The following is a 15,630-nucleotide window of genomic DNA, read 5'->3' as shown; positions in this document are numbered from 1 at the left end:
TTCAAAAACTAGTGTGTAATTGTGTACTTAGCAATCCCATTTATAAGATTAGAACTCAAATTTGTAATTAGTTTATAATGTTGGAATCTATGAACTTGTTAAAAAAAAGGATCTTTTCCTACGTTGTAAAATGTTTAAGAATACTCTTATGAACAGTGTAAAATTTAGCATTTTATAAAGCAAAGTTGTTTTACACAATTTTACAAGTGAAAAAATATCTATTGCTGAAGAAAGGAAGTTACAAAGAATGGTATATAGAAATCCACAATTGGAAATACATTCATGAATGATGAAAATCACAGCACTGACTAAGATAAATCCATACTCCCGTTTAGAATTCCCCAAACTTGTTCCTCAATATCTTCCCAAGAGTTGGCGTCCTTCAAGTCCTCCCATATGCTAAAAATAGCTCCCAGAATGTTATCCTCATGGAGAATACAATAGCACCTGTCAGCAAGCATTCAAATTACACAGTTCAGCGTTCAGGCATAAAATTCTAAAATGCTCTGTACATCTCAAATCAGAAAGAGAGGGTGGAATTCCTGCTTTAAATTACAGAACTTGAGCTACCATAGATATCACCCTGTTTAATATACATTCCTGGAAATCCTACTGTATTATTATCTGTAATAAAATCTTCATACTTCTTTAATAGGGTCGGCCTTAATGGTGATATTAAGCCTATTAAATTTAAATCATGGCCTATATTTTTGGGATGCCTGACAGAATCATGACCTATTTTCAACAACAGAAAGAGTATTTATTACATTCAATATAAACACTTAAACAGCAACCATATTACATCCCTGGAAATCCTACAGTAATGCCAACCTGAAATGTTAAATTTTGGTGGCTCATGTATGTATTGACATGCAAGCAAAAATACACATTCAGATGCATGCGTAGTATCAAAAATAAAAGATTTCAGTTGAGTATTAAGCAATTCAGTCTGCATATAAGATACTTTGTATAAAATAGCTATAACTCACATTGCACGGTAAGAGGCCCGCTGAAACTTCATGACCTCTTCGGTCAGATTATTTTGAGATCCCTCTTTGAAAAATGGAAGCTTATATCTGGATAGTAGCTGCTTAAGCAAGTGCGGATCTCCTTTAAATATATCTAGGTGAATAGGGATCAAGTCGAGAATAGGATCACCTGAAAATGGAAGCATGGGACTAAATAGTACTGTTCAAGTGCTAGAATAAACTAGGAACATCAGATTATTAGTAAAGAGCCCTCACCAACTGATAGATTGCTGAAGTCAAGAATGTGAGAAGGTTTCCATGACTGCACTTCTCCATTTTTCATGCTTACATTTCCAGATGGATTGTCAGAATGGTCAGATAAATGGATGCTACTTTGAGGCTCTAAATATAAGTTGTCATCCATGATGTCCGAATGTATCCAAGAACATGTTGCTCCCTGAAATATATCATTATTTTCCTGATTTTGTGTTTGTCAATGAATACATTATGAAATACAAAAGTACAGGATTACAGCATGAAAATACTTTGTACTTTCACCATAAGTCAACTATCAATGTAAGGGTTAAGAATTGTACCTCAAATACAGAATGCAACTTCTTGATATCATTGGGAAGGTATCCAACAACTTTCTCAATGAGGCTATCTGGTATAGGGTTTCCCCTGCAAATAGCACGCCAGTATAGTAAGAAACAACGTGGATCCAAGATTTATTGAGTATCTGAAACAACGTGGATCCAATATAGATGTTGCATAAATTTAATATTGTAAATGATACAGAAAGGTCTTTTGGTGCTTGTTTTGATTTATATTGAGTCTTTGAGCATAAGAAATCGTAAAAATCATCCAATATTTTAATTCAACAGCAAACGTTTATCTCCTTTTTGTTCTTTTCAAGTGCACAATGTAGCTGTGACAGTAAGCAGTAAAAACCACAGCAATAAAGCTCTGAATTCAGAGAAAGAAGTATATATCAGGCTTCATATAACTATATCTTCCAAAAGCGGAAAGGGTGGAATGATTGCATTGTTCAAGTCATATATGTCAAGGTAAAAGTACCAATCATTGTATGTTGGCTTAAAATTTTCAGGAGTTGGATTATAGCCTTAAATTATCTGGTTAATTTTAACTTGGAACTCACAAGAGGTTTGGTAAAAAATCTTTTAACAAATTTTCCATCAAAGCAGAGCATCATGACCCATAAAGAACCACAGTGCTCAAAAGTCAAGGGTCATGATGTGTTCTCTGCTTTGATGGAAAATTTGTTATAAGATATAAAACCAAACGTCATAGTATGAACATGAAGGTTCCCAAGTCTCTTTCTTACTGTATGGTTTTCCCAATAGAGGAGGGAGGAGTTTCCAGGAAAATGAAGACAGAAGCTGTTATAAAGAATGATACAGGCAGCATAGTAAGTAGAACATGGCATAAAGGAATTTTTTCAGCAACATAGAAGCCTTTCAAACATTTTTTATAAACCAAGGAATTCAAAACCCAACAAAAAGGGCATGTAATCTCAGATTACCATTTTTTCAAGTGGCTCACGACATCCTTTTTAATAAGGCTGTGGAGAAATATTTCCCAGACTGCAGCATCATTAGAATCAAGAGAGTCAATTTTCATTGAAGTAATACTGGGAGCCAAGCCAAGTTCCTTCCTGATATTTGCTAAATTTAAGTTATCATGCTGAGGTAGGGGCAATATATGAAGGTTATGTAGTTGCTCCCCTAAGAAAGAAGCCAAATCCAGCGCATTCTCCCAAGACAGTGAATCCTGTCTGCAGTAAGCAAAGATAAATCCAGTAAGATAACTAACATTTTTTTGTATAGATGCTAAAAAGGAAAAGGGAAAAAAAAAACTAAATTATGCTTCCAAGGTCAACTTACAATCAATCAATCAATCAATCAATCAAAGCCTTAATCCCAAAAGTGGGGTCGGCTAACATGAACCAAATTTGATTATTCCGTGTAGTCATCAACATAAATCTTTCTCCTCCATCCCTTACGATCCAAAACTTCATCCTCACGTAAATCCATGCACTTCATATCCTTCCTCACTCCTTCCAACCAAGTCATCTTTGGTCTCCCTCTTCCTCGTTTAATCCCTCCATGGTCCCACTCTTCCACTCTTCGCACCGGTGCACCCTCGGGTCTCCGTCTTACATGTCCAAACCAACGCAGACGATTTTCCCTTAATTTATCTACAATGTCCGCCACACCTACTTTCTTGCGAATAACCTCATTTCTGATTCTATCTCTTAAAGTGTTTCCACACATCCACCTTAACATGCGCATTTCCGTAACCTCCATCTTTTTAATATGCTCTTTCTTAGAAGCCCAACATTCTGTACCATAGAGCAACACTGGTCTTATGGCAGTCCTGTAGAATTTTCCCTTCAACTTTAAGGGAATGCTGCGGTCGCATAACACTCCCGTGGCCGCTCTCCATTTAAGCCACCCTGACTTAATCCTGTGGGTCACGTCTTGATCAATGTCACCATTCTTCTGGATGATCGACCCTAGGTACTTAAAACATTCACTCATGGTCAAATCCTTTCCATCCAAACTCACCACTTCATTGCTTGTCCCCCTCTGAGTGCCAAAACGACATACCAAATATTCAGTCTTACTCCGACTTAGCTTAAACCCTCTAGATTCCAACCTTTGCCTCCATTGCTCCAACTTGACATTAACCCCATCCTTAGTCTCATCCACCAAAACGATATCATCTGCGAACAGCATACACCATGGAACCTCATCTTGAATTGGTCTAGTTAATTCATCTAGAACCGTTGCAAAAAGAAAAGGGCTTAATGCAGACCCTTGATGCAATCCGATTGTAATAGGGAAATCTTTTGTCAACCCTCCGCATGTCCTCACATTTGTTGACACATCCCGATACATATCCTTAACTAGGTCTACATACCTTCGTGGGATACCTTTCTTCAACATTGCCCACCAAAGTATCTCTCTTGGCACCTTGTCATATGCCTTCTCTAAATCAATAAAGACCATATGAAGATCTTTCTTCTTTACCCTATAAAACTCCATCATTTGTCTTATCAAATGGATTGCCTCCATAGTAGATCTCCCAGGCATAAAACCAAATTGGTTATCTGAAATGCTTGTGCATGCCCTCAACCTTTGTTCAATCACCCTTTCCCACAACTTCATAGTATGGCTCATAAGCTTAATTCCTCGATAGTTAGAACAATCTTGAGCGTCTCCTTTGTTTTTATAAACCGGGACCAAGGTGCTCTTCCTCCAATCTTGTGGGATCCTTGTAGCCGTCCATATCTTGTTGAAAAGGTTTGTTAACCAATCAATACCAATCTTACCCAAACACCTCCACACCTCTATCGGTACCCCATCAGGGCCAACCGCCTTCTTAGGTTTCATCTTCCTCAGTGCAATCTCCACCTCTACTCTCCTAATCCTTCGCACATACTCCATGTTGATTTCTTCATCACTCATAGAGGTATCTCCTATCACAACTCCATTACTTCCATTAAATAATTCATCGAAGTACCCCTTCCACCTGTCCTTGATGCCCTCCTCTTGCACTAGGACCATTTGGTTCTTATCTTTGACACACTTCACCATGCCAATATCCTTCCTTGCCTCTTGTCTTCTCTTTGCCATCTTATAAATGATCCTTTCTCCCTCCTTGGAATCAAGCTTTTCATAAACCTCCTGATATGCCTTTTCTTTTGCTTGGCGAACAGCTGCCTTTGCCTTGCTCTTAGCCTCCTTATACGCTGCAAAGGTTTCATCACTCCTACATTTTCCTAAGGCTTGATAGCATTCCCTTTTTTGCTTAATTACTGCTTTCACCTCTTCATTCCACCACGAAGTATCTCTCTGTACCGAAGTTCTTCCCCTTACTTCCCCTAAGACCTCTTTGGCCACTCTTAGGAAACAGTTCTTCATTCGTAACCAAGTCATGTCCGGATCCACCTCTCCATCCCAATCCGCTTCTTCAATTACCTTTTCTGTAAAAACCTTAGCTTTTGCATCCCTTAGGGTCCACCATCTTATCCTTGGTTCTTCTTGTCTAACTTTTTTCTTCGCCTTCTCTTTCAGACGAATAGTCATTACCAATAGCCGGTGTTGGGTGACCACACTCTCCCCTGGGATAACCTTACAGTTTATGCAACTTTGTCTATCTATGCTCCTTGTGAGCAGGAAGTCTATTTGAGTTGCATTTGCTCCATTCCGAAAAGTTATCAAGTGTGAATCCCTCTTCTTAAACCAAGTATTAGCCAAAATTAAATCATATGATTGGGCAAAATCCATAATAGCTTCACCACCGGCGTCCCTCTGCCCATACCCAAAGCCTCCATGGACACTCTCATAGCCATCTCGGCTCGCCCCAACGTGCCCATTTAGATCCCCTCCAATATATAACTTCTCTGAGTGGTGGACACCCTGCACCACCTCGTCTAGGTCCTCCCAAAATTGTCGTTTCTCTTCTGCATCTAAACCCACTTGGGGAGCATAAGCACTGATAACATTCACAATCTCCTTGCCACATAGCAACTTCAGCCTTATCAACCTATCGTTCACTCCGCGAAAATTTTTCCTTTGCATCTTTTTGTCACAATGTAAGGCCAGATCTTCGTGTTTCCAGGTAGATTACTGATTTCAGAAGCATGGAGTCCTGCATTTTTGTAATCAAACAACTTTTTGCTCCATAAACCAAAAGAATTGCCATAACCTTTGCAGCCCTCGATCGTTGAAAAGTTGTCAGCTATCACATGAGGCATTCCTTTACCATCCCAAGGTACAATAGTGTAAGATCCATTGTCAAGAGAAATAAAACCACTGGCCAAGACATCAGGAACATGCTCCTTCAAAGGAGATTTCTCTTGCAATAGTAGATTGTAAAACTCAAGCTGCATGTTAATTAAAGGTCAAACTGATGGCCACACTATCTTTGTTCTAAAGGTAAAGGAAAATACCTCTGGATATTAAAGTCAAATAATATACCTCAGTGCCCAAACTATAAACTGAAGATTCCAGACCTCCTTCAACATAGATTTTAATTACATTCTCCGCAATCAAATAAACCTGTACAGAAGCAAAAGAGAGCCAAAACAATTCAGTTGACACCTTAGCACCTAATGTATCATAGTAAGGAGTCCAAATCTCTAAGACCACGAGAACAGTTTGTCAAAAAGCTAGAAAGAAATCAGGCAAAGAGGAAATCCAAAAATAGAGACCCCAACACTAGGTGGAACTCATCTTATTGAGAGAATTTGGTCTCAGCCAAACTTAACCTCTTAGAACTCAGTGAATCTAACACCAAAATAGTTCAGCATCATAACACCTGAACATGGACCTCTCATTGTCTAATAATCTTTTCTTTGCATGATTCGAGAGGGGAGTTGTGGGGAGAAAAATTTTGGTTAGCCGCAACATGCAGAAACAAGGGTCTACATAATATCATAGTTATACCTTACAAAAAGAAAATACAGAAAGCTTTACTACCATTCTCTAACCAGGTACATTGAAGGGTCTAATCCTCATGATAAAATACAGGACACCAACATAGCATAGCTCATTCAGACAAAGGACTTACAGGATTACTGCCTGTGCCGACAGGCAACTTTTCATCATTGCTAGGAGAAGCCAAATTGTGATACTTGCAAACCTGCTCAATGCATTCTAACCATTCCCCTGCATTAATGGCAAGACATGCTCCCTGAACATATATAAGATTTTACAAATAAGCAGATTGTAGGAAATTGCATCATTGCAACAAGTAAATTGAATAGCATGCAATGAAGCAGTGGGGCAACATCACCACTAGCACAGCCCACTAAAGCCCATGCAAAAGTAAAAACTGTACCTAAGAGGATATAGACTATAGATAGCCTATTTCTGAAAATGCAACAATACGACAAGAGCTTAAATGGGGAAGAATATATCATTTATTAACAGAAGACAAAGGAAAATTTAACTTATAAACATGTTCTCATTAATTCATCATAATCTGAGTGATTTAAAGAAAAAAAAGAAAATCAGCTACCAGTGTACATCCAAGATGATTACAAAAGAAGCAAGGGAAACCCATCAAGATTATTCACTAGCCTTGTCAACATAAAGAGGGATAATAGGACGGATATTGTTTATAAATAAACACACCTACCGCATCCCCTAATTGTGAAAAAAGTGACAACATTACATCAGAATCAGAGATTTGGAACACTATAACCACGTTTTTTTTTTTTCCTTTCCATTTTAATTTTATATTAAAAAAGCTCTCTGGTGACTAATACATCACTTGCCTAAAAATAGCCAACAAGATGTGGCTACTTTTCATAGAATTTTGATTTAACTGACCTTTCCTTTTTCGCACAAAAAGGATAATTGAAGAATGATACTATGCTAGTTACAATTCAAATCCATTTCCTTGGCAAGAGGGTCACCAGGGAGACTTTACTAGCCACATGCTTCTGACGGATTCAACCTCTGAAGCCATATGATGAAATTCATTCATCCATAAAAGAACATCTCATTGCATTATTAAAAGTCCCAATGCATATGTTCTTCAAAAAAAAAAGTCCCAATGTATATGTCTACTTAATAAAGCTTGCGTGGCATTTCTCACTTTCAAAACACTCTTAATCAATTACCCCCAACCCCTAAAAATGTCTTATTTCATTACCATACCTAATGTACCTAAAATATATGGAAGATAAGTTATTATAGGTCCCAACTCCCAAACAAAGTGGACAAATCAAACAACATACATTATAAAAGCAAAGTGCCTTAAACTTTGTTAAATATAGAGGAGTCCCTTTTTGAGACAGAAATATTTGGGATCCAGGAATAGCAGTTGAATTACATAAACTCATGTCACAGCCAAGAAAAGCACTTGCATTACAATATATACAGACAGCATTGCAGACATCCATAGATATACATGCATAAATAGTGTTCATAGAAGTAAATCATCAGAATGAAATGCTATAGTGAATTAGTGAATTATATTAAATAATTAATAACGTATCTTAGTTATATTTTCTCCTCAGAATCATGATATGTGCTGCTGGAAATTATTGCCATTCTCAAGCCATTGGAGCATTGATATTAAAATCTACAGGAGGGAGAGGTTATAGCAATGAGAGGAAAACATACCTTCCATATCAAGTCTCTCATTTCTGGTTTTCCTATCCAAAGCCTCCATAACCATTCTCTCATCTCTCTCTGTCCGATGCAGTTGGAAGAGCTCCACATAGAGTTGTAATGATCCCGATGTTCGTCCAAAAACTTTGATAAGAAATTAATATCATATGGAAGGTCATTATTCCAGACATTACAACAATTAGCAGCAGCAGCAGCATTGCTAGCACTATCATGGCACACATGGTCTGATCTGATTCGTTTTTCTTTCCTAAGCACATCTCTTGGACTTGAAAAATTTCTAGCACAGGATGTGACCTCATCCATATCCTCAATATTTCCATCATCAAGAGCAAGAAATCCAGCACGGCAAACCCCTTTATGACGGAATCCTGGAGCCAAATCCAGACATACATACTCAAAATTTGTGGAGTTAACAAAATTTTGTGTAACTGCAACAGTGGGCTCCAGGTTCAGCACACAATGCCACCAACCACTTGGGACAAATATTGTTTCACCAGGCAATTGAGTACACTCCAGAGGCTTGTCTTCATCAGGAAGGAGTGGATAAAATTCCAGCCACCACTACTAAGACAAAATCAAAACTAAATAAATACATAAAGGTGACTGGTAGAACCAGCAAGTACATGAATTGACACTAGTACAAGTTTACATCAGTTTACCTGTAAAGATGATGGGGTCTCAATATTCACATCACCGTCCTCTTCATTTACATGCACAGTAACACCTAAAGGCACTTTACCTGGAGGATACAATGCCCACCTATTGTGACAGAAATTTTAGGGTCAGCAACCAAGCCTTTAAAAGGGAACGTTTACTTATCTTCAATTTCCATTAAATTAAAAAAAAAAAGTCATTTCTTTAATTGAAAGCATTACTATTTTACCGATAGGCTAAGAATGTCAACCATAAGCAAGTAAAAATATGTCAAAAGAATTCATCTCCCCCTCACATACAATTGTTGAGCTGAAGAATATGACAATCAATAAGCAATAGCCAAGAGGGAAAAGTGCAGAGAGAAGAGTATAAAACAGCTTCTAATTTAGGTAATATCCCCTGAATGGCCATAATACCATATCACCATGTACTTCTTATAGAGTTTTAATAAGAGCTACTTCACAAGTAATCACCTCATAGAATATAAACAGCTTGATTGCTTTCCAGAACCCAAACTTTCATTAACCCTTGTACTTTTTGCTTGGCTATTCCTTTAAGGGGTTGTATTGTGATGCCATCAAGCTACCCCAAGCCTCAAATTAACCTTACCTATGCTAGGAGACTTAATAAGAACAACTTGGAGAATATACCTTAATGACATAAGCAAATCAGTTAAGGCCTTGGGGAAGAGGTTGTGTCTTGAGTGTGGCAGAGGGTTGTAGAGTGAGAAAGTGATGTAAGAGGTCAAAAGGTGGAGAAATTAGTTGCTATAGTTCCATTAATAAAATCCTTCCCCAGGTTTCCTTCCCCCCTCATAATTTCAAGTTTAAATCCATTCATAATTAGCATTCTATACCAGGTTGTAATGTTCAGCAGAACTAATAGTAGATTATATTACCAACTAATGACATTTTCAGAAATTTCTTGAAAGAATTCAAAATAAATTGAAGTAGAAATAATTTGCTAGAAAAATATAAACGGCGGCTGAACTTAACATACTTTTGAGGCCCACAACTGTATACTTTTACTACACGATACATTGGCAGCTGAGAGCCTCAGAGTGATTTTAACGCCATGGATTTTTTAGAACATTTTTTTTGGAAATATGGTAAGAAGAAAATTTAATTACTCATCCAGCCATTCTGCAAGTAGTGCTAATCAACAAAACATAGCAAAAAATTAATACGAATGTCAATACACTATAAAACACACCAGAAAGGCAAAATATCAATTTTCTTTTATCCACCAAGCTTTTCAGTGATAAAAAGAACACTAGATTTCTGATTTTATAGAACTAAATCCCAATCTTTCTATCCTTCATTTCAGAATCATAATGTAAAATCTAGAATAAATGATATTTGTTAAGTGATGCTATATAATACACCATACCAGATTCAAAGTCTTTCAAGTGATAAAGCATTCTAATCTCTTCTTGATTGTCTTTCCAAGTTAATAAGGGTAGAAGTAAGATATTGCCATCCTCCACCCTCAAAAAAGTAACCAGGGACAGTCATACCTGCTAGAAATTTAACATCCTCAACATGGATAGATAAGAGATGAAAAGGAGATGCTATCAGAAGCACACTTGCAGCTCTAGTTAGAAGAGTTTTGGAAGATTTAGCACTACTGAAAGTTTGAAAGCTGCAGACACTATCAGTATTAGGAGATAGAATTGCACTTTACCAAGCTACTTATGATAACAATACTTTTTTAATTTCCTGTCAGATCCCTCAACAATATGGTCCCCATCCAAAGGATGCATGTTAGCTGAGGGTCCATATCCAAAGAACGCATGTTAACTGAAAGCATTTCTAACATGCAGAGGGCTACACAGACTTCTATTCGCCAACATCCACCTAATACAAATCCTCCTGTAGGAACGGCATGGTTATAATAAGTGGTACTTGATAGAGGGACAAATGGACAATGGCTTGTTATGGATTCTATAATAAGAAATCATATAGTGGGATTAAGAAGAGATTATTGACCTGTATGTATACAGAAACTATAGGCTATTGTTAGCTATTAGCCTATTACTGACAAAGGCACAACATTTGTGTTCCATTTTATTATAAGTTGGCTGTTTGGGATAGGCCCAAGATATGTAAAGAGATGGCCAAATAAATTTTCATGTAAGCAACAGAAATTTCCAAACATCATAAATTCAGTAAAAAAAATTGATTGAGTAACCACTAGAGAACAAAATTAAACACAAGCTTTACCTTTTACGGCCACATAGAAGAGTGTTCCAAGCACTAGTAAGAGCTGGATCCACATGCCAGGAAGCTCCAGACCTCTCTGGTCCTATGATGAACCACCTATATGGTGGACGTTGATCTGGGTTCAGAACATTAAATAAATCCTCTTGAAAAAGATGAGGCACAGCATACTCCTTCAGAAGACCTGGTGCCACTTCTCCAAACTGCAAGCAATATATGTTTAAGTTTTCAACTAGATAAATATAACTTCAGCCATGTAACATAGTTGTGATTGCACCTTTTCATCAAATATATATAGAGGATCTTCATCATGCTGAAGTTTCATGTAGGAGACATAATCCTTAAATTTCATCTTAATTTTCCGAGGACTCCGTTGAGAAATTTTGAAAGTTGTATCCCCATAATTGAGCAATAGTTGGTCCAAAGTCCATTTCTCTCTTGCTGGCCAGGAATCAGCTAAACCAGCAATCAAAACCTGTGTAGCAGTCAATAGTCAGATCAGAATCATCAGATAGTATGGAAATTCTCGTATTCCCAGGCAGAGCATCATTAAAAGCCAACGTACAAACCATTCAGTAAATTGTAGCTATTTAGGACCCACAATCAAAGAGTTTGCATCTTGCTCAGAGTGGTGAATTGATGAAGAAAAGGTGGATAAAGAAGTTGGGGAAGGGAGGGTGGGGTTATTATTTTACTTTTTTTTTTCCAAGTGTTTTTCCCACTAAACTTGCTTTAATGTTAAAATTCCTGTAACAGCCACATATATAAGTCAAACATACCGGCTTCTTTCCATCATACTTGTTTTGGAAGTCCTCCATAGAAAGATTGTTTTTCCTCTCCACATTTCCATTATCCACGGAAAACCCGCCCAGTGAGGTATAGCACCGGTACCACCTCTTGTACAGGAACAATGAGTAAAATCCTGCATTGATATAGATGAAAGCTTAGCGAACAAGAGCATAGCAGAAGTGATTTATCAACCTCAATCATTCATATCATCCTATAAAGAAACTCTTTATTGACACCAAGAATCCAATATGAGAAAACATTACCTTCAAAATGCAAGAGCTTCCTGAGAGGTGCTTCATTTCCATGTGCAGTATTTCTATAATTAACATTTGAAAGATGCAAAATTCATTGGAAAATAGTTCAAAATACACAAGAATTTTAATCAAGAGACTTGTCTTGTAAAACATACAGTTGAAGTGTCGTGTTCTTCCATGAACCTTTATATTCAAGGAGACCACTTGCAGTTTTTAAGCATAGGCTCATCCAGAGAGGCTCTTCATTGCAGAATATGTACATTACACTGCATATGATATTAAGAAGAAAATGGCTTCATAAGAATAATTATTAAGAAACCATGCACAAAAACATGGGCAACACTTCAAACTAAGACCTACTCCACAGATAAAATATTTACTACTCGTACATTGTGGAGTAGGTCTCATAAGAATAATTATTAAGAAAACATGCACAAAAACTAATAACTAGACCCACAAACACAAGTTCTTCAAAAGCGATTTGCCTCACGCATGTGCATACTAGAATACCTTCTCAAGAGATGCCCCATCCAAAGAATACTACAAGTCTAAAACTACTGTTAGCTAATCATCTCCCCCTAGCCCCTACCTTCACAAAGCACTATCTAGAATGCCCAAATTAGTGTGTGGTACAAAATGTAAATTCATTTGTGGGCTAATACCTCCGTTCTAGAATACGCAATTTAAAATTTTTTTACCACTCATATACTTTGATTATAGCTTTTTTAATATTGTATGAATTAAATGGGCTGTAATGTAAAGTTTCATAACACTAACATTTTTTATATAATCTTTTTAATTAATAATTAATTATACATATATATTAATGGTTAAACTCATGCATTAGCATATGTACCAAGTTTGACTGCGTTAGTACTTAATTCAAAGCCAATAGCAAATTACATCATCCAACTACCATTAAAGTACCAGATTTCAGGCAGCATTGATTCCAACTTTCCAATTTCCAACCCAAGCACATTTTAAAAATAAACTATCTCAGCCAGTAACTCCTTAGTATAGATAGTACCATCAAATCTATTTAAACACTCTTAACTAAATTCTAGATGTTAACCTATCTCAAATACTCGACAAAGATAATTTAAACCCTATTATTCTATTAGACCCCCAACATTGAGTCAACATATGTCCCAAAATTTTACAAACTTGATTCACTTATAGTGTATTTGAAAAATTAATTGCAATGTATATATGAGTCACATATCCTTTCTCCCTACACAACCATATATAAGATATCTTCCACCACTTATCCATATACCTTTGCTTATATTTATTACAACATCATCACCACCACAATGCCTCTTTAAGAAACTCTCATCATATATAGGGTGACGAATGTATGCAACTGTAACATGAAATAATAAAAAGTTATTGAATAACACATAACCAGAACCATCTCTTATTTCACTAATAACTAGTCCGTATAAGCCTCAAGTTGATACACAATGACCATCTCCTACTTTTTAATAAATAAGAATGCAAGTATTTTAATGAGCCAATAATGTAGTACAAGTACATCATAATCCAATTCAAAAACTTGTAAATCTTTGTCTCTACCTCTCAATAGTGTATATACTCCCTCCGTTCTAATTTTGCAACTTTCTACTCTCCATTTAGGAGTATTCTTTATTAATCTTCCTAGTATAAGAATTCTCGGTAAGGGAAAAAATACTCTTAGTTCGTAATCCCTCTCTTTTTGAGATGCAGCACATAAAAATTAATGCATGCATCATACAAAGTAGAAACCCCTATGACATCCACACCAGCTCACATATTCTTATAGTTGATTCCCTCCATTTGGAATTAGTTATCACATTGTTCCAATCTCTTCTAATTAAAGATATGTTATGAATCACAAAAAAGACTTCTCAATTCTTTCCTTCCTGCATCACTAAATTCGAATAGTCGCTAGGAAATCAAACTAAAAGCTACGACTTCATAGTAAAGGTGATAACTTTTAACAGAGATCCTAAAATAGTACGTAGTATATATATAACAAACTTTGGAGTCATCAATTGAATATAATTTTCGATTTCAATTCAATCATAATAGACAAATTATTAGCATCAAATGCTGAGACCTATTCCACAGATAAAATATTTTCTACTCGTACATTGTTGCTAAATAAACACAATAACAGACAATTTATCAAAAATGCAAATAAAAACAAACAACAACTCAAAGTAACAAGAACAAATTAACTATACAATCTGTAATCTTTCAGGGTTCAAAATTCATCCATTATAAAAACAGATGCAAAATTTCACAATCTTAAAAATCAAAAAATAACAAATAAGATAATCAAAATGATGAAATTAAAATACCTGCTAACACAAGAAAGACGAGCAACATCTTGAAGAGAGAGAAAACCGATAATTTCACAAACAACTTCATCTGGTAAAACTCTAAGATTTCCTAATGCTTCTGCTCTTCGATCATTCTTCATCAACATTTCTCCTCCACCTCCATCAATTTCCATTTTTTTCAGAATTAGAATGATCAAATCAAAGAATAACGAATTTCAATCTAATGTATAATTTAATTGAAATAGAAATTGAATTTGCAGGATGATTCGAAGAAGAGCGGTTGAAAATGGGAATAAAAGTACTGACAAAAAGACGAGCTGACGATGTAAAGAGTTTTGGGTTGCGTGGATGTTATGCGGGGCCGTGTTTTCTTCTCCGTGTTACTTCGTCTATTTACGCGTCTCTTTGTATGAAACTCTCCTTTGATGTTGGGCTTTTTGATGTTGGGCCTTTAGATTTGGGCCTTTTGGGTAGTGCTCTTTTTATTGGGCTGGTCCTGGAATTTAATTCATATAAATCGAGGTTGTCAGCTAACTGATTGAATTAATACCCAAATGATCAATTTTTTTTTTTTGTTTTTTTTTGACGGGAAAAGCGAGCCAAAATATATTAATGAAAAAAGATTAGGGGGCATCAAAGGCCACTGCAGAAACAACACAAGGGGGGAACTCTTCGATCCACACCCTTAAACCATCAAAAGACCTGCTAATATTGTCTAGTTTGTGGGCAACACCATTACCCTTCCTCCCAACAAAAGAAATCTCAAAAGACAAAAACAAGCTAGCAAGGTAAAGAATATCGCTCAGAATAACTCTAAGGCTAGAGTGATCACGCAGTCCAGCCTTTAGCTTGGCAAAGAGCATCTGATTGTCTGTTTCAAGAATCAAGCAAGAGAAACCAGCCTCCAAAGCGATTGTGAGGGCATGCCTAGCAGCAAAAGCCTTCGCTATGATAACTTCATTAGGGCCATTGATGGTACAACATGTAGCAGCAAGAACATCACCTTCCCAATTGCGCATGACTCCACCACAACCAATAACATCATCAAAAAAGTAGGCAGCATTCGAGTTCACTTTAACCAACCCAACCAAAGGGGAAGACCAGGTCTGCGGGGAGGGACAACACACTCGGCGTTCAGAAGGGAGAGGCTCGTTAGCTTTGTTATACTCACTTACAACATCTCCAGCTTTCTAAATGGTATCAATCATCAGGAGAGCTCTTTTCTCAAAATTCCAAGCGTTGCGATTTAACCA

The 15,630-nt window shown here is 36.7% G+C and overlaps 1 protein-coding gene across 1 annotated transcript; it reads right to left on the bottom strand.

Annotated features, from left to right (window-relative positions):
- Nucleotides 1-155: 155 nt before the first annotated feature.
- LOC145586519 (lysine-specific demethylase JMJ21-like) lies at nt 156-14,761 on the bottom strand. The gene is made up of 17 exons (XM_081643368.1): nt 14,396-14,761; nt 12,209-12,319; nt 12,063-12,115; nt 11,790-11,932; nt 11,288-11,485; nt 11,014-11,213; nt 8,797-8,896; nt 8,129-8,698; nt 6,567-6,689; nt 5,975-6,055; nt 5,552-5,880; nt 3,328-3,330; nt 2,512-2,763; nt 1,565-1,649; nt 1,245-1,425; nt 990-1,158; nt 156-447 (listed from the first exon to the last, which is right to left on the bottom strand). Exons 1-17 carry the CDS (start codon nt 14,548-14,550, stop codon nt 309-311), a joined length of 2,892 nt encoding a protein of 963 aa, XP_081499494.1. The 5' UTR covers nt 14,551-14,761; the 3' UTR covers nt 156-308.
- Nucleotides 14,762-15,630: the final 869 nt, after the last annotated feature.

This window comes from Chenopodium album, chromosome 16 (assembly GCF_948465745.1).
Source record: "Chenopodium album chromosome 16, dcCheAlbu1.1, whole genome shotgun sequence".
NCBI classification, from domain to species: domain Eukaryota; kingdom Viridiplantae; phylum Streptophyta; class Magnoliopsida; order Caryophyllales; family Amaranthaceae; genus Chenopodium; species Chenopodium album.
Note: the sequence above shows the minus strand (reverse complement) of the source record. Positions and strands in the feature narration are given on the sequence as shown.